Source organism: Venturia canescens, chromosome 10, assembly GCF_019457755.1.
Source record: "Venturia canescens isolate UGA chromosome 10, ASM1945775v1, whole genome shotgun sequence".
Taxonomy (NCBI): Eukaryota; Metazoa; Arthropoda; class Insecta; order Hymenoptera; family Ichneumonidae; genus Venturia; species Venturia canescens.
This window is the reverse complement of record NC_057430.1, coordinates 15,996,495-16,014,090: the sequence shown is the minus strand read 5'-3', so window position 1 is coordinate 16,014,090 and position 17,596 is coordinate 15,996,495. Positions and strand designations below refer to the sequence as shown.

Sequence of the window (17,596 nt, the reverse complement as noted above, 5' to 3'; positions counted from 1 at the left end):
GGCAGGTCTGCGAACCTCGATACGTTACGGATCACTTGAGCCGTTATGTGCCGAGCGTATAATAAAGTGCATGACGTATATCCATGCACTGCGATAAAGTGTTTTATTTTTCAGCTAACAGAGACAACTCTCGTTTTATCAGGGCCCTCGTGCAATTCGATTCTGCTTTTATGTGATTTTTCCTTCAAGCTTTTACGTCACTGTCGATCCTGCTGGCGATCCGAGCCCGGAAACATTCGGATTTTGATGAAAAATCGACCAACTGCTCGGACGAATCGAGCCGAAGTGGAGAAACTCATCGCAATTCACTGCGCACGGTCGAATTCGACTTCGAGAGAAACACTGAGAAAGTAAAATCGTTGGTTCGCGAGACACTTTTTGTCGGAGCTCAAAATGAAAATCTTTTTACCTCGACGAAAGAAATAAAATCGTTTGACGGACGAACACAAGATTTTTGTGATCGAGTAGAAATAAGTCTCCCGGAAAACGACCAGGCTCGTGGTCACGCGCCTGCCGAATTAAGCAAGTTGAGGCATTAGAATGAAAATGATGTCATCGCTTTTAAACTTTTGGACAGTTTAGGAGCGTCGTTGCTGAGAAAAATGGTAATTATGCAGTTTGATTACTTTTCCGAAAATCAACGAAAGAAATTTTTTTTTAGCATGGACGGCTTCGATTAGTTACCATTGATGATATTTCGTCGGGGGAGGCTAACATTTTCCATAAAAACCATGTGTTTGAGGTTTTGAAGTTATTGGAAAAATATGATGGAATATGGTATATTTTAATATTTTTGAGTTCACAACACGACAGAGCGCGCGGGCGCGCGCACACACACACACACACACACACACACACACACACACACACACACACACACACACACACACACACACACACACACACACACACACACACACACACACACACACACACACACACACACACACACACACACACACACACACATACACACACACACACACACACATCAAAGGTATTCTAAACCCGCCCAGCAATACCACACAAGCATCAAAAATGCTCTGAATACACCCATCGATTTCGCATAAACATCGCATATGTGTATCCGGCACAACTTTTGATGTGTGTGCGAAATCGTCGTATTGGTTCAGAACACTTTCGATGTATGTGCGGAATCGTTGGGTGGGTTTAGAACACTTTCGATGTGTGGCTGTGGTTTCGCTGGGCGGGTTTAGAGCAACTTTGGTGTGTGTGTGTGTGTGTGTGTGTGTGTGCGCGCGCGCGCGTGTGTGTGCGCGTGTGTGTGTCCACCTGTGCTAATGTGAACTCCTAAATAGCCTCATATACGCCAAATTCCAACAACTTAAAAACTCCATAACTCATGGTTTTTATGGAAAATGTTAGCCTCCCCGACGAAATATCACTTACTATAGTCCAATCGATAACTTCGAGAAGAAGAAAAAAAAATTCCATTGATTTTCGGAAAAGCAGCCAAACTGCATAATTACCAGAAAAATCGACAACAATTTGGGCCAAATAACCTGCTTATGGAAGTCAAGACACATTAAGTGATATCTCCGTTAAAAATGATGCTAAAAATATGAAATTTTTTGGGCAACATGAGCAACGCTTGCTGAATAATGTCAATTTTTTCAGATTTATTAGGAGATTTGCTGAGATTATATTAATAATAATCTGTTTCTCGTGCAGTTTTTTGAGGCTAGGATCGTCACCGTCCGTCTTTTCGACCGAGTTTTCACCAGTTTTTCGTCTTTTTTCCCCCGACTCTTCTTTAAAGTGTATGCAACATTGTCAAACTGTAAACTGGCCCAACTTTTGAACAGGTCATAACTTTTGGGTAAAAAAAATGATTGTACAGCCTCAACTTCCTTAAGTCGATCGAATCCGAATATCGATGAGCACTCTGCCTGGCAACGCCGACTTTTTGAGAGAAACCTTCCCGAGCCTCGTCTCGATGCGATGAATGAATATTTGGGGAGTTGACTCGTGCCTGCGATTATCGAAAGTGTTTCGTTCGTTGAGCGAGAGAAAAATGAGTATCGAAGAAAGAAATTTGGGAAATATTGGAGCAGGTTGAAACTTTGGTTCCTGGATAAAGTTCAAAGGTCGAGGGACCAGTCGAGGGATGCGTTCCCGGAGGCGAGCAATAATTTCGTGTTCGTTTTCCAACTCATTTTATCGAACGTGACACGCTTAATATTCGAACAAATTGTCGTTCCTCGCTGGCAGACGTTGACAGAAATTTTCGGCCCTTTTCGGAGCAGATTTGTCCACAGGCGAGCTCATAAATAGTGGGTTATTTATATTGGGGGGGTAAATAATTTAGAAAAAAGAGGAAACAAAGCTCGGTAAACGGGGAGCGATCCTGGTTGGCGGTTTTGACACAGGCTTTGAGTTATGCGGAATTTTTCCAGCCGCAGCGTTTCTTGTCCACTGAAAAACGAGCGTCACGTTTAAAACGCCTGAAAATTAGTCGATCGAAAGCCCGAATCTCTCGCATTGCGGGCTTGATTAACGACGCGACATTTTTTGCTTCCATAGCACAACGCACCGAGACGAGAAAGACTATAAATAAATTGAATGAGGAAAATTAGAGCCAATTCGACGGCAGATCGAACCACTAAATTCCTGCCTCGAAATACTTCGCTGGAGAAATGATTCCATCAGCGCTGCTCTTCTTCGACTTTCCTCATTTTTACATTCGTTGTACAATTATCTCATTTGTAAACCTCTTTGTTGTTTGTTACACAATTGATAATACACGGAGAAAACAGTTTCGTTTTGTACATTGAGGAATATATTATTTTTCAAGAATTTTTGAAGTCTTAGCCACCGATTACAAACTGCATAGGATTTTTTTTATTTTCCAGTTTTTCGTCCCTTGAGTTCTAAACAACTTCACGTGATTTAGCTTTGTTGTCGAGTGTTATTCATCGTGTCAGATCAGCGCCTACTGATAAGTGGAAATTTATTGTAAATCACAAATTTTCACTGTCAGCATAGTAAATTCTATGATAAATGCACGAACGTACACCGAATACTTGTGACATTTTACCGCGTGCATACAACTTTTTTCAGGGTTGCTCGAGCATACTTAACAATATGAACATTTCAAGTGGCTGAAAAGATTTTTTACTACGCTTTTAGAGAAAAAGACTCTTGAGTCTTTTGAATAAAAGGTCTTTTTACTATGGTGGATTCGTGGTATCGTTATGGGAGAAAAATTGAATTTTTCTATTTAAATAATAATAATTGTTCCAAGTAGGGACTTTTACCGAAGTAATTAATGAATTTTGACGTCCTATCTGCAACATTTGCTGTTATAAAACTGAAAATTCCGCAAAATCGTTGAAACTTTACAGTGCGTTACAAGAATGAATAAATTTTCGTTAACTCGTCCCTGCACTCAGATGTATCACGATAAATTCAAGAGTGACTTTCACGCTAAATATTACCGTTCAATTCTCTCCGTGCACTCTGTTCGAAAGTGAGGAACTTTCAATAAATCTCTCTTTCCCTTTTCGTCCCCTTTCCTGGGGACAGTTCGACGGAGCTTTTCTGTACATACGTAAAACACCGTGAATTTTGTGGCCAGCGTATGATATTTTCTTCTTGCGACGTGTGTAACGGGAGAGGGAGAAAAATCAGGTTGTAGGAGGAAAAGTTTCGTCAATGTTTTTGTAACGACGGAATTTCGGTGCGAATATACGAGCAGCCGATACGCCGTGGAATTTCTATTCGATTTCGTGAAAACCGAGTTTTTAATGTTCGTGAAAAAACACAATTTCTTACCGCGCAATTTCTCTGTTTTTTTTTTTTCCACGTAACTGCGCATATTTTGAGCGACTAACGTTACCCAAAAAAATGGTCTTGTCCGCATACGCGTTCGCACCGACTCAGTTATCGCTCGTTTTTCTATCGTTTGAACAACTGTACAAACAAACGTATCTCTAATTTCGTGGCTGTTAATGTTTCGTGCCCGAAGACTAATTACTCGATTCGAATGCTTCCTCAGGCTTCGCGGTATTCCAGAAAATTCTCAGTGCTACAAGTGTTACAAGTTTTTATACATTTTTTGCTGACGCTTCCACAGTGTCGAGCACAGTTTCAGCGCGTTTGTGTTGCTTTCGTTCGCCCGAAGCTGCTCCTCCTCGTTCCTTGGTTTCTCGTCCACGATTATTGATTGTTGAAATGCAGCAATCATTCAGTCCCGGTGTTTTAGTTTACTTGGCGCTGTTCGCCAGCTGGGGAGCCCTCGTCGGACTTCTCATCAACGATTTTTGTTGGGAATCTACTTTCGGGAAGGGCCAAGTGGACTCGAGCGATTCTGAGGCACCCACGAACGACGGCGTGATTTTAATGGTGTGGGATCCACAGCTCGTCTCGGATTCGGACTCGAATCCCGTGACGACCAAAAATCTAATCGAAGCACAACCGACGCAGCAAAGCAACCTGCTCGCGGATGACCTTCAGCAAGATATTATTGATATGATCAGGATGCTCGATTTTATCGGTTTGCTTCATGACGCCGCTAAAGACGTCGATTCGGACCACGCTCGGGGTTTGTACTATTCGACATTCACTGGAACAAAATCGACCGGGAACCGCGCACGGGATTCGTGGCGAGTGCTCCGGGGGGAAGCAAAGTGGCGATTCGATTTTTTCAACCTCCAAATATTCGCGACCGGCCACTGTTTTAACGAAATTCGTTAAAACAGTGGCCGGTCGCGAATATTTGGGATTTCGTTCGGACTGCGCACTCGCGGAAAGCGATTTAGCGAAGTTTGAGCTTCGTCGGTGTCGCTTTCGGGCTCGAAGCTCGCATTGAAATCAATCTCTTTTGATGCGGTACTCCGGTCAGTGCAAAATTTATATTTACTCGCTAATAATAACAGTTTTCATTGCTTCAGTTATTTTGAATATTGAGCGAGTTTTGAAAGCTCATTTTTCCCGATTTTTCCGTTCAAAGCCAGCCATACTTTAGTGAGCTTCGAGTTTTTCGAGGAGTGCCGATTTCCTCGTAGAACTCTGTGGAGGGGGTCATTTTGTTAGTCTCGTTTGAGGATAAAAGGAAAAGGACGTCTCGATGGCCCAGCGACTCTGGCGCTGTGACTGTTGGATGAGAAGAAGTTTTATAACGAGTCTCGATTTCGTGCTCGACTTTAGAATTGAAAATATTTCTGCTGCTGCTTTCCTTTGGTGAATTTTATCTTGAAATTTTGATAAACTCAATGAATTTATCCTTACGAATATTTCCAGATGGCAATGTTACCGGCGCCTACGTAAAAATTCCTGCTATTCGGGAAAAGGGAAAAGGCGCCAGAGGACCGGAGCTTCCGGAAGAATGTAAGCGACCCCCTTTCTTGCCCTGCTGCCCTTCGTGCCTCTCATCGCAACCGTTTTCTCTGCATTTCAGATATCAATCCTTTTCCGACACGCCCCGTTACAAGCGCACTGAGAGAACACCGACAGTCTCTGAATCCATTGACAGTGCAATTTGAGCATGGGCTCAACGACGACACGAATCCGAGTGGAAAAAAGCTTTGAAAAGCCACCTGGAAGCTTCTCGAAGCTCGCAAGAATCCTGGTAAAAACTAATGTCAATAGTGATAGCCAGAATAATTTAATTACTAAGGAAAGATATATTTTTATTGAAATTGCTAATTCTCATTCCTGTTCGAATTTTCCGTGAAATAAAAATTGTACAATTTTCTTTGCTACTCGGCGAGATCCCTAGGCAAAAACTCCTCAAAAATTGGCTCAATTTCGAAATCCAAGATCGTCTGATTCCCTGAAATACAAAAATTTCATTCCCATTGTGGAAAGCGATCATTTTTCTTTTTTTTTTTTGGTTCATACGACGGAAAGCGTTAGCTCAAGTCACGTTTTACTCAAGTCAGAAGTCTTCCGGACACCGAAGTGTTTCAATCGATTGCGTCAGCCCCAAAAACGACATCCAAGGTCGTTTTAATCGTCGGAGAGTTCGGTGCACGTTTACCTGGCGCTTCTGGCCTCGAGTTCGAAGCTCGAGTGCCGATTCGGCCCTGGAAATCCGCTTTGTACACGAGCGCGAATCCGAGGACTCGCGTCGATGATTTCCGTCACGTTTCGGGGCAAAAGTCATCGAAGGAAACGTCTCTGATGGTGGGAGCCCTTCGGCATCGGTGTCTCATGACTGGGCGCGAATTATCGATGGCGCCGAGAATCGTGGGCTCGAACGAGCGCTGTCTCGCGAGTGTGATTTAGATCGACGGCGCAGCGCCGTCGATCGCTTCCGCTGGGTATAAATGCCGGGTGCGCGCGGACGAAAAAATTGAGAGCCCGCTCGACAGCGTCGTAGCACAAGTTCGTAAGAGTTTCGCTCAGTCGCGCTTGATAGTTCGAAGCGTAATGAGTCTCGTGGGCGCCCTCGGCGCCCTCCTGCTCGTCGCCAACGTTCCTGCCGGCCTCGCCGTCAGGGGACTGTCGCTTCCCGTGAACCGAGCCAGCGTCTTCAGGGTGGAGGGTTACACAGACTTCCGGGAGGAGGCGAACAGACACGACTGTGGAAATTATCACGTAAAAACGTCCTCTTCTTTGGGCCCGAAAAACCGCATGATTTTTCTGCTGAACGCGCTCGATTTTCGCTTCGTTCCGTTTCCAGACCCAGTACATGGAGAACGAAGGAAAATGCGGCGTCTGCGGCGACAACTACGCCCTTGATCGGCCCCGCCCGAACGAGCACGGGGGGAAATTCGGCCGCGGAATCATCGTCCAAACGTGAGTCTCGCACTGTCAGCGTCCAGCAATCGAATCCCTCCGATTCCGCCATGAAATTTCGCACTTTTCCCCCTGTCTCAGCTACCAAGCCGGCTCCAACATTTCCGTCATCATCGAAACGAACATGAACAGCTACGGTTTCTTCGACTTCGCGTTATGTCCGATGGCCCACCCGGAGGAGCCACTCTGGACCGGAAATCGACTCGAAACCGAAGAATGCTTCGCTGCACACAAACTTCGACTCGCTCAAACTGCTGCTCGGTACGAATACGAGGTGACGGACTTCCAGCGAGTGAGCTACACCCTCGGGCTCCGCCTCCCTCGCAACTTGACCTGCCGACACTGCGTGCTCCGCTGGCAATTCACCGGCGCCTACCCCTGGCCCTGCAAGGACGGGACCGCCAGTCCGGACTGCGGCAACCAGGAAGTTTCTCGCACTTGTTCCGACATCAGGATTCAATGAATTTCTTTTATGGGGAAGAATGGGCTGGACGGGGGGGGGATAGAAATACAGTAATTCGTCAATCAGAGACCTGGGGTCATTTTTTCTCCTCGACCCTGGAGCCGAAATAAACTCGCAAGGCACGCGTCGAACAAAATCTCACTCGGTGGGACGAAAATATCGGGGCTCGCTTGTTTTTTTGTTGAATTAACTCGATCGGTGCTGTTTTTATATAAGTTTTTGAATCGATCGAATTTTTGGCGAATTTGAGGGTTTTTGTTCGATGAAAAAGGTTTTTTGGGCACTGTCAACTTCGAGGGTCTCTGGAACTCGTCGATGGCCTCTCGCTTTTACCACGAGCTACGTTCGTCGTGACGATTCAGGTGGAAATTTTCATCCGCAGTGTCCGCTGAGTCGTTTTTAACGGTTCCGAATCGTCGTTCGTCTGGTGTCACGACTGCTGGGGCGACGCTTCGCAACCGCAGATTAGATTAACGGTCTGTCAAAACTCGATGAGGCATCGCCCCGAGGAGTATAAAAGCTGGGAAAGTTTGAACGAAAAATTGGATTTCACCGTCCGTCGAAGCGGGTCGATCGAAAAGCTTTGAAAAAATGAGTTTCCTCGCCTTTTTATTTAGTTTCCGTCGCGCTCCTGGTGAGCAGCGCATCCTCCGAAACCGAGGCCCGCCGAGGGCTCGTGAAACCGCGCCGTCGGGGAAACTGCGGAGGAGCTCGCGCAATTTTTTCTCGTTCTTGGCTCCGCATGAGTTTTTCAAAAAAATTCAAATAATTGTAGCCAAAATTTGATCGATTCTCGAATTTGCGGGTTTTTTAGAATCAGCTCTGGAAACACGGAGGAAAATGCGGCGCGTGCGGCTCTTCGGCCTCGGCGATGTCGCTGAAGCGTGAGTCTTCGCGAGCGCTCACTCAACGGAAACGAGCACCTCCAATAAATTCCCCATTTTCGTCCTTTTTCCAGCTGCCGAGCCGGATCTCTCACTTCCGTCCAAGTTCAATCGACCGTCAAAGATCTGGGCTTCTTCGAGTTCGCTCTCTGCCCCCTGAACAACCGAACGCAGCTGGAGACCGAGGCATGCTTCGACGCCCACGAGATCCAGCTCCCCAGCGGGGGGAGCAAGTGTTTCGTGGAAAACTCAAAGCCCCATTACTTCAGGATCGAACTTCAGCTTCCGGAAGGCCTGAGCTTTGTGAGGACGATTTTTTCTGTCAAATCGAGGAATCTTGCCGAGCAAAATAAAATTTGGAGTTCTCAACTCTTCGAGCACGATTTTCCACTGAACGCTTCTGGCTTTCACTTGTTCCTCGCGTCGCCAGCAATAACCGGCTTCGCGAGCATTCGAGGGAGCTGCGATAACGCCACTTCGGAACGATTCGCTCCCGCATTCTCTAGTCCCGATAACACGCTGAACGAAGTATTTCCACATGCGAAGGTTGACGAGACGCTGCGATGTCGAGAACGAATTTATAGACTCGAGCATCACAGTCGAATATTAATGGTAGTTTTTCACTCTAGAAAAAAACGCTCGAATCGATTGTCGAGCGAACAAATAAATCGTAGATCAAGCGCGTCAGTTTTGGCCCACGGCTCCGAAGAATTTTGGAGTCTCGAGCCAAGGAAAATCTGCCTCGAAACTTTATCGCCGCGGAACCTCCGACCGGATTCCAGCGCCGCTTTATTTATGGGGGAACAAAAGACATAAATTGAAAAGCCGTTCAGCCTGTTGCGTCACTCGATTGACGACGGGTTACTCCGCTGGGTATAAATACGAGGCGAGTTCAAGTTCGAGAGCCAAAGGCTCCTCGCGACGCACACCGACACCGCAATTTTCCTCCACTTCGGTTTATTCCTCCAACGCAATGAGTTTCTTCCGGTACTTCACTCTCGCCGCGCTCCTGGGGGCCGGCTACGCTCCCCGGGCGGAATCCTCGCACCGGGTCGGAGCCGGACTCGTCGAACCCCTCAACCGTCGTCAGGCCTATTTGAAGAGCACTTTGCCGCCGAACGGCGCACTCCCCAAGCCTGACTTACCGATCTGCGGAGATCTGAGCGTAAAACAACATTCTTTGTCTCTTTTCCACCTACGAATTCGCTGGTGCACACTTTCTCTCGGTTTCGCGGCGAAAATTCGCACGGAAGCAAACAACTCAACAAAATCGTTCGGTTTTGGGAGTTTCCAAGCTTGCTGAATTCGTTACCGACTCTGCTCTCGAGCTTCGCTAAAGTCGCCCGGTTTTTAGTAAAAGCTTCTCGAGCGCACAGCTGCGAGTACGAATTATTGTGAAAATCGGGCCAAAACTGAGTTTTCAATGTTCCTCTTTGAGCTGAGGAAAGAAATGTTGGTTCAACGGAGTAGTTGACGGAGCCAGGCAAATCGTGGGCAACGCGTGAAATTTCGTTGAAAACTTTCGTCGATCCGACAACATTTGAGGAGAATTTCCTTGAGAAATTCCGTTCTGCCACGATCTGTCGGTCCAGCCGAGTACTCGGTTGGAGCAGCGAGCTCCTCCGTCCAGGGGGTTGCAGGCGATCGGTAAACGGTTGAAAGCTAATAACGAAACGTTCAAATTGTTAGTATTTCCCGCGTCTGAATGAGGGGCTGTGCGGCGTGTGCGGAGACCCTGCTGAGAAGCCTCGGCCCCGGGACAACGAGCTGGGCGGGCGTTACGGAAATGGGACGATCGTGAAGACGTGAGTTTTGCTGAGGAAGCGAGCGAACTCGTCGTCGATTCTGGCATGCTTTTCCCTCCTTTTTTTTTTCCAGCTACAAATCCGGATCGAGAATTCACGTAAAAGTGTACATGACCGAGGGACACCACGGCTACATGGATTTCTCACTGTGCCCGATCAACGAAGAAACCAAAACGGAAACGGAATTCTGCTTCGACTTGATCTCCCACAAGCTCAAGTTTCTCGATGGAAAATGGAAACTCAAAGTCTACTCGCGGCCCAACCAAACCGAGTACGAGTTCAATCTCCGCCTCCCGGAAGGACTGACCTGCGAGCACTGCGTTCTTCGGTGGCAGTACTTCAGTGACAACTGGTGGGATTGTCACGATGGAACGTCGCGTCCGGACTGCGGGCTTCAGTGGGCTCTTCGGAGCTGTGCGGACGTCAAAATCAAATAAACATTTTCACTCTGTAATAAGCTTATAATAAAGCGCAATGTTGTCATTGGAACCCTGGCGATTGATCCGCTTCCCCGAACCCGGCAATGGACGCTGTTCGAACGCGAGTTCGCTAACTTATCTGCGCTCCCGCTCCAAAGGTTCTTGCGATTTGAAACAACGTCAAAAATACAATTTTCGGTTTACGATGTGCGAACAAAAGTAGCGAAAGTGTTGCGAGGATCATTGACGAGGTCGAAATTCAGCAGCGGCAGATTTATAAGGACATTTCGGAATGATGAATCCTCGATAATGCAAGATTGAGAAATTACACTGATAACTTTAATAATTCAGGGCTTTTTAGAAGTCGCCTTTTCACGCTCGATTTTCTCTCATTTTATTTCTTATCTCGAACGTATTTTATTTTTTATTAATCGCCGCGTTATTGCGGCACGAAAAGTGAGCTCGAAACAAGCCAGGGAATTTATGGCTTCACGAAAATGCCGATTATTGATGGAGCGTTATCGATGCTATGGAAAAAGAGTGAATAAGTGTTAAGAGTATGGATCGCAGTCGACTAACACTTGGAATTTTTGAAATTGAAATTCTCTGACACGGTTTGACCGATTGAAAAAAGGCTCTGTCAGCCTACGCAGAACGATGGCAAAAATCGACTGACAGAGCCTTTTTTTAATCGGTCAAACTGTCTCAAAGAATTTCGATTTCGATATTTGCAGCTATTTCGAAAGGCAGAATACAAATTTATATTTTTTTATTGTCATCTGACAAAATTTCTGAGACATCTGCTGTTGAATTTTCAAACTACAACCGGGTCCATTGCTCATTAAGAGCATGGATCAGTCGACTAACCTCACCTCGAATTTTCGAAATGAAAATTCTCCGCTGTCGTTTGACTAATCAAAAAAAGGCTCTGTCAGCGGACGCGGAAAGATGGCAAAAATACGCTGACAGGGGCTTTTTTTTATTGATCGAACCGTGTCGAACATATTCAATTTCGAAAATTGCAGCTATCTCTCTCGCACTCACGGTGGCGAGATAGCGATTGCTCCATCACCTTAATACATATCAATTAACATTAGTGTTTTTGCGCAAAATTAAACAAAAAGGGGAATTAGTTGCGTTTACATCTCGCGATAAACAAAATAAGAAAAAGAGAAAAAAAACGTAAAACGAAGTTTCGATGACTGGAAGTTGGACCGCGCCATCGGCAAATATCACTTATCGTTTTAAAACTAGCATTATCTATCCTGAATATTTATAACTAATGCTATATTTACACGAGCTTGTACCACGCGCGGACGTCTGCGCCATATTAAGGAGTTTCGGTACAGGCGATACAATGTTGCCATGCTAAACCATGCTAAAAACATAAAAAATTTCAAAAAGTTTAGAATTTTATAAAATTTGGTGAACATATTCTTTAGTGCCAAATTTGACAATACAAATTTTTTAAGATTTTTCTTCTACACAGTTATCGAGTAATTGATCACTAAAGTTTACGTGTATAAGCATAGCGTTTCATAAGAAATCTGCTTTAATGCGTAATTACTCGATAACTAAGTAGAAGAAAATTTTGAAAATATTTGTGTTTTCGCACTTGACGTTGAAGAACATTATCACCAAATTTGATCAATTTCTTAATATTTTGACTTCTGTACCGAAACTCCTTAAACGTAGGCCACGCCTCCATGTCAGATCCCAATATCGAGTGTTTGATAACAATAAATTGCAGAACTGTAAAAATCTTCCGGACGCAAATGGGCTCGAGCATATTATTTATTTATAAGAAAAATGTGGCCGGACGATATTGTAAATTGGATGAATTATTTGCCCGTCAAATCGTGAATTACGAGGGCCAGAAACGGCTTTCGTGGATATAAAAATGGAGCGAGTTCGAGCGAAAAAATGAGACCGCACTCGGGAGCACTTCAAGAATTTTCGCTCGCGTACAGTTTGAATAATGAATTTCGTCGTGTGTTCGCCTCTCCTCGTCTTCCTCATTGTCAACGATCTTCCTGGGACGGAAGCCCGAGGAAGCCTCGTCGAGCCGAGGGACCGAGTTACCGTTTTCAGGGCGAGTTTTCCTACCCTGGCGAGTTCGAGCAGCGACGAAAACAACTGCGGAGGACGGCAGGTGAAAAGCTGCTGTTCTCGTTCCCGGCGACGAGTGAATTTTTCTAAATTTCGTTGAAAAGTTTTGCTTCGCTTGGTCTGATTAAAAAAAAAATGGAAAATTCCAACGAATACCAACGGTCCCAACTCCTTCGCTTTCCAGACCCAGTACAAGGTGAACGGAGGAAAATGCGGAGTGTGCGGTGACGACTACGCCCAACCCCGGCCACGGGCGAACGAGAACGGTGGAAAGTACGGCAAAGGCGAGATCGTTGAAACGTGAGTTGCTATTCCAGTCGAATTCGCTGATTTATAGAACGAAACGAAAAAACATTTTCAATTCCACTCAGTTACGAGGCTGGTACGAAGCTCGTTGCGAGCGTCGAACTCCTCGACAACAAATTCGGCTTCTTCGAGTTCGCACTCTGCCCATTGGGCAACGGGACGGTTACGGAAACCGAAGAATGCTTCGAGCAGCACAAGCTCCACCGAGTCATCGGTGGATACAAGTACCACGTCGGCAGACCCCACGAAGGACCGTTTCTCGTGAGCCTCCGTCTTCCCCGAGGTCTGACTTGCGAGCACTGCGTTCTCAGGTGGCAGTACACCGCCGGCTTGCAATACGGATGTGGAGACGGTTTTCTCAGCACGGACTGCGGCGACCAGGAAATAATCCGCTCTTGCTCGGACGTCAAGATCCGATGAGCCTTTTTTTCTTTTACTCTTTCTCCTTTTTTCATTTTTTCAGTCTACCGTAACCACGAAGAGCTGTATAAACGGAGGAGCGAAATAAAGTTGATGATGAAAAATCTGCGGAACAAATAATTGAGTAGGAAAGTCTGAAAGCAGCAAAATTCCTTGTGCATTTTCCCTGTTTTTTAAATCGCACTATTCGGACGGTTTTTCTTTTCATATTTCGTCAGAACTGTGACAAATTTTCTTCCAATTGTGCCGAATGGCGCGAGCTCTCCGTATTAGCAGATTGTTTATGGCAGCAATGGAATTGAATTTCAACAAATCAAGGGGTTTTGCGGTACATTATTGCAGTGTTGAAGAGGGAAAAAGACGGCCAAACATATGCTTGAGGGAAGAAGTTCGAGGGATGGCAGATAAGAAACGATCAAAGTTGGGAAAAGACTTGATAAGAATGTTGACCCTTAGTGTGCATCTGGGGTCAGGTTGACCCCAAAATTAAGTGCTTTTTACGCGCACTATCAACTTTGAGCACGTTTTGAACGTTCGAGCACGCAATGAAAAAAGATTTTTTTGGAAATCCGACTTTGCAGCCTTAAAGTTGGGTCAATTCAATGCAAAAAGTGCGCGAAACGTCTCGCTTTTAAACCGATTGCATCTTATAAAGTGAAGTGTAAAAAAAAATCAGTTAAATTTTCAGACAGTTTAGGAGCGTCGTTGCTGGGAAAAATCAATAACAATTTGGGCCAAATAACACGTAATCTTATGGAAGTCAAGACACATTCGGTGATATCTCCGTTAAAAATGATGCTAAAAATATGAAATTTTTTGGGCAACATGAGCAAGGCTTGCCGAATAATGTCAATTTTTTTCAAATTTATTAGGAGATTTCCTGAGATTATATTAATAATAATCTGTTTTCCGCGCAGTTTTTTGAGGCTAGGATCGTCACCGTTCGTGTTTTCGACCGAGCTTTCACCAGTTTTTCGTCTTTTTTTCCCCAACTTTTCTTTAAAGTGTATGCAACATTGCCAAACTGTAAACTGGCCTAACTTTTGAAAGGTACAGGTCATCACTTTTGGGTAAAAAAAATGACTGTACAGCCTCAACTTCCTTAAAATAAATGGAAATCGAGGAACTGGTGGAGATATGATCATCGAAAGAAGAGAGATGAAAACAATTGAAAAACTAATCGTAAAAGAATTGAAAAATTTAATAATGAGAACCACGCAGAGATAGAAAAAGAACAGATGGAGGAATCGACGTATAATAGTACAAAGAAATAATTGAAAATGAAGAAAAACCTTGGAAATACTGTGGGAAGCGAAGGGTGATAAAGAGAAATAGAAACAACGTGTAAAAAAAGGGAAATGTAAAGGAGAAAAAGAGAAAAGGGGAGTTCTTGTATTATTATTATTATTATTTTATAAGAGCATATGTAAAGAGTATAATCTTTGTAAAAGGTCACAAAGGTCGTGCAAATAAAACTCTTTACTAACTAACTAACAAATCAAAGCTTCGTTTCCTTCCTCTGCCTCTCGTTGAGAAGGAACTGGAAATGTGAAAATGTTGTTTCCTTCATTGTCAGAAGCGCGATGATAAACAAAAATTTGCTGACTCGATAAAAATTTGCTCGAGTCAGGAGACCGTAGAAATGGATTTTTGGACACAAAACTTTTGTCGATGCAACGCGACATTTTAGTCGTAGCGAGAAAAGCTTGTTCGAGCCAACGAAGTGAAGCCTGCTCGACCGGAATTTCATTTCCGAGAGTTTTCTGGATCAACGCGGTAGAAACGTGGCCGGGCGGGGCTCGATAAAAAACTCGGAGCGAATTCTCCTTCGAATCTGCTTGCCTCGAGGCGCTGTCACGATCCCAAATCTTCGCAAAAGCCGTCCAACCGAAATTTATGAGAAAAATTCAAGCGAATCGACTCGGGTTCTCGAACTTGATTAATGCCACGATAATTCACGAGGAATTTCGAAATTGCGAGAAAGGAAAACCCCTCCGGGGTATAAATGCCTCGCGCTTTGGGACTCAGCAACGAGAAATCAAACCGTTGGCACGACCGCAGCAGCGCCAGCATTCCCGATAAAAAAATCCAAGAAGTCATGGCCTTCCTCGAGAGTTTCGCTGTCGCAGTCTTCCTGACGGCCAGCGCTGCTGCTGGGCAACGAAAAGGACTCGTTTACCCTGCCGATCGGCAAAATATCTTCAAAAACGAGTGTTTCCCCTCCTCCGAGAGCGACGCTTCCTCAGACTGCGGAGGAATCTACGTGAGTAAACTGTTTTCTCACTCCGAGCTTGCGAATTCATTCGTTTCGCGAGAAAAGTGGATAAACCGGGATCGAAACTCCCCGGAGAAGCTGACCCTCGATCGTCCGGGTTCCAGGTCCGGAACCACGAAAACGAAGGAAAATGTGGCGAGTGCGGCGACGTTTATGGGCTCCCTCGTCCCCGAGCGCACGAGAACGGAGGAGCTTACGGCCAGGGCGTCGTCGCTGCGACGTGAGTCAGCGCCGACCGTCGCTTGAGCAGGCCCTTGACCCTCGACCCTGGCCACCGCGTTCCTTATTTTTCAACCGTTTTTCAGGTTCCAAGCCGGCTCGAATTTCGTTGCGCTCGTCGACATGGGCTCCGCCCATGGCTCGGGCTTCTTCGACTTTGCGCTGTGCCCGTTGAACACCACGACGGAATTGGAGACCGAGAAGTGCTTCGGCGAGCACAGGCTCAAGCTCGCCGACGGCGAGGACAGACTCGAGGTCGCCAACTCGGCTCAAAAGTTCTTCGGCGTCGAGCTCCGACTTCCCCGAGGCCTGACCTGCCAACACTGCGTTCTTCGGTGGCAATACACCACGAACTTTTACACCCTGTGCCCGGACGGTGTCTTCAGTCGCCCGGAATGCGGACCCCAGGACTACATTCGCAGCTGCTCGGACATCAGGATTCGATAAACTCGTTCCCTTTTTTGTGAAAACTCCGCTCGAATTTCACTTCCAAACACTGACCAACGCTCGAGATTTTTCCTCGTCAAATCAACGATGCCCTCAATCAACTTTCATTTTCCCCAATTTCCACAAATAAAATCGTTCGAAACGTTCGACAATCTGCTCGATCAAATGACGCTGAAGTTTCCAACGTTGGAGGAGTCCAACGAAATGATCGAAAAAAACGCTCCAATAATTCCAGTAATTCTCCTATTTTGTTCCCTGCCAAATTTGCGATTCGTAGCTTTTCAAGCTGCACCAACGATTCGTGAAATAAATAATTGGTGAACTAAAAACGTTTTTTTCGTTCATTTCGTTGGACTCCAACGTTGGAAACTTCAGCGTCGTCTCGATCAAAAACTCCTCGAAGCCAAAATTTGACGTTTGCCAAACCGTGTTAAAAATGTAGATTTTTTGTCTCAATATGTTATTGAATTAAGAGAACGAGGGTTAATGATAAGAAAACGATTAATTATTCTTTATTAACTTCAAATACGAAAGAATCAGTACATCATTTCAATCGATCCGTTTCTTCGTTACTCAAGCTAACATTCAACTTCTTTTTTTTTTTATTCAAAACTACTCGTTCAACACTCGACTAGAAACATTCCAAAACTGTGCGATAACTACTATATAATAAACCTACAAAAATATTAAGAATTTCAAAATGATAAGAATCCAATAAAATTTGGTAAATTTTTAGATTTTTCTGCCACAGCTCTCGAGTAATTGAACCCCAAGTTCACGTGTACAAGCATCGAGTTTACATGCAATTGTGCATCTCGTGCATAAGAACTTGGATTTCATAAGTAATTCTATCGCTTCAGTCTAGTCCTACCACACTGCTAATAGTTGAGACTTATAGTAATTAATATTATTGACACATGGAAAAAAAATTATTTCTTATAAATAAAATTTTTCATATGTAATCCTTTAAATTAATGTTCGTATTGAATTATAAAAATTTTAAAAAAGTTAGTCCAACGATTCGCGTAGTATTCCAAGGTTTACGTTTGACAAGACCGGTTCTATCGGTCTTTTTCTACTCGACCACTCGTGCGAGTGTTTAACCTCTTTTCTGCTGATCTGTCAAATTGAGGTTAGGACTGCACTCGGCTGATGCCTTGCTGTCATGTCTCTTTATCATAGCGAGAGTCGTAGGAAATCCAATGCCGGAAGTTCAAATTAAGATGATGGATCAGTCGGTAATCACACCTCGAATTTTTGAAATTGAAACTCTTTGGCATCGTTCGTCCGATTAAAATAATAAAATGTCATCGTACGCAGCACGATGGCAAAAATCCGATGACATTTTTATTTTTTCGATCAGACGAACGATGTGGAAAAATTTCCTTTTCAAAATTTGCAGCTATCTCTCTCATATTCACGGTTGTGATTACCGACTGATCCATCATCTTAAACTTAATATTCCGTAAAAAATAGGCCGACGAGGG

General features: G+C 44.8%; 5 protein-coding genes across 5 annotated transcripts; all 5 read left to right on the top strand.

The window, feature by feature from the left end:
* The first annotated feature begins 3,998 nt into the window (after positions 1–3,998).
* Positions 3,999–5,723, top strand: LOC122417347 (uncharacterized). Its single transcript, XM_043430784.1, has 3 exons — positions 3,999–4,564; positions 5,263–5,349; positions 5,420–5,723. The coding sequence occupies exons 1-3, from the start codon at positions 4,195–4,197 to the stop codon at positions 5,548–5,550; spliced, it is 588 nt and encodes a 195-aa protein (XP_043286719.1). The 5' UTR covers positions 3,999–4,194; the 3' UTR covers positions 5,551–5,723.
* A 641-nt stretch (positions 5,724–6,364) lies between these two features.
* LOC122417346 (uncharacterized) lies at positions 6,365–7,279 on the top strand. Its single transcript, XM_043430783.1, has 3 exons — positions 6,365–6,561; positions 6,647–6,762; positions 6,844–7,279. The coding sequence occupies exons 1-3, from the start codon at positions 6,394–6,396 to the stop codon at positions 7,223–7,225; spliced, it is 666 nt and encodes a 221-aa protein (XP_043286718.1). The 5' UTR covers positions 6,365–6,393; the 3' UTR covers positions 7,226–7,279.
* A 786-nt stretch (positions 7,280–8,065) lies between these two features.
* On the top strand, positions 8,066–10,403 carry LOC122416803 (uncharacterized). The gene is made up of 4 exons (XM_043429847.1): positions 8,066–8,109; positions 8,184–8,412; positions 9,799–9,914; positions 9,988–10,403. Exons 1-4 carry the CDS (start codon positions 8,066–8,068, stop codon positions 10,349–10,351), a joined length of 753 nt encoding a protein of 250 aa, XP_043285782.1. The 3' UTR covers positions 10,352–10,403.
* A 1,908-nt stretch (positions 10,404–12,311) lies between these two features.
* Positions 12,312–13,168, top strand: LOC122416802 (uncharacterized). The gene is made up of 3 exons (XM_043429846.1): positions 12,312–12,485; positions 12,627–12,742; positions 12,814–13,168. Exons 1-3 carry the CDS (start codon positions 12,312–12,314, stop codon positions 13,166–13,168), a joined length of 645 nt encoding a protein of 214 aa, XP_043285781.1.
* A 2,005-nt stretch (positions 13,169–15,173) lies between these two features.
* On the top strand, positions 15,174–16,109 carry LOC122416801 (uncharacterized). The gene is made up of 3 exons (XM_043429845.1): positions 15,174–15,431; positions 15,548–15,663; positions 15,749–16,109. Exons 1-3 carry the CDS (start codon positions 15,174–15,176, stop codon positions 16,107–16,109), a joined length of 735 nt encoding a protein of 244 aa, XP_043285780.1.
* The last annotated feature ends 1,487 nt before the right edge of the window (positions 16,110–17,596 follow it).

What these genes read in the sequence shown, in the direction of transcription:
- LOC122416801 (XM_043429845.1), top strand. Translation starts at nt 15,174, where the DNA reads ATGCCTCGCGCTTTGGGACTCAGCAACGAGAAATCAAACCGTTGGCAC. An exon ending in CAGACTGCGGAGGAATCTAC is followed by an intron (nt 15,432 to 15,547) that starts GTGAGTAAACTG and finishes TCCGGGTTCCAG; the next exon opens with GTCCGGAACCACGAAAACGA. An exon ending in CAGGGCGTCGTCGCTGCGAC is followed by an intron (nt 15,664 to 15,748) that starts GTGAGTCAGCGC and finishes ACCGTTTTTCAG; the next exon opens with GTTCCAAGCCGGCTCGAATT.
- LOC122417347 (XM_043430784.1), top strand. Translation starts at nt 4,195, where the DNA reads ATGCAGCAATCATTCAGTCCCGGTGTTTTAGTTTACTTGGCGCTGTTC. An exon ending in CGATTCGGACCACGCTCGGG is followed by an intron (nt 4,565 to 5,262) that starts GTTTGTACTATT and finishes GAATATTTCCAG; the next exon opens with ATGGCAATGTTACCGGCGCC. An exon ending in ACCGGAGCTTCCGGAAGAAT is followed by an intron (nt 5,350 to 5,419) that starts GTAAGCGACCCC and finishes TCTGCATTTCAG; the next exon opens with ATATCAATCCTTTTCCGACA.
- LOC122417346 (XM_043430783.1), top strand. Translation starts at nt 6,394, where the DNA reads ATGAGTCTCGTGGGCGCCCTCGGCGCCCTCCTGCTCGTCGCCAACGTT. An exon ending in ACGACTGTGGAAATTATCAC is followed by an intron (nt 6,562 to 6,646) that starts GTAAAAACGTCC and finishes TTCCGTTTCCAG; the next exon opens with ACCCAGTACATGGAGAACGA. An exon ending in CGCGGAATCATCGTCCAAAC is followed by an intron (nt 6,763 to 6,843) that starts GTGAGTCTCGCA and finishes CCCCTGTCTCAG; the next exon opens with CTACCAAGCCGGCTCCAACA.
- LOC122416802 (XM_043429846.1), top strand. Translation starts at nt 12,312, where the DNA reads ATGAATTTCGTCGTGTGTTCGCCTCTCCTCGTCTTCCTCATTGTCAAC. An exon ending in ACAACTGCGGAGGACGGCAG is followed by an intron (nt 12,486 to 12,626) that starts GTGAAAAGCTGC and finishes TTCGCTTTCCAG; the next exon opens with ACCCAGTACAAGGTGAACGG. An exon ending in AAAGGCGAGATCGTTGAAAC is followed by an intron (nt 12,743 to 12,813) that starts GTGAGTTGCTAT and finishes AATTCCACTCAG; the next exon opens with TTACGAGGCTGGTACGAAGC.
- LOC122416803 (XM_043429847.1), top strand. Translation starts at nt 8,066, where the DNA reads ATGCGGCGCGTGCGGCTCTTCGGCCTCGGCGATGTCGCTGAAGC. An exon ending in TTCCGGAAGGCCTGAGCTTT is followed by an intron (nt 8,413 to 9,798) that starts GTGAGGACGATT and finishes TCAAATTGTTAG; the next exon opens with TATTTCCCGCGTCTGAATGA. An exon ending in AATGGGACGATCGTGAAGAC is followed by an intron (nt 9,915 to 9,987) that starts GTGAGTTTTGCT and finishes TTTTTTTTCCAG; the next exon opens with CTACAAATCCGGATCGAGAA.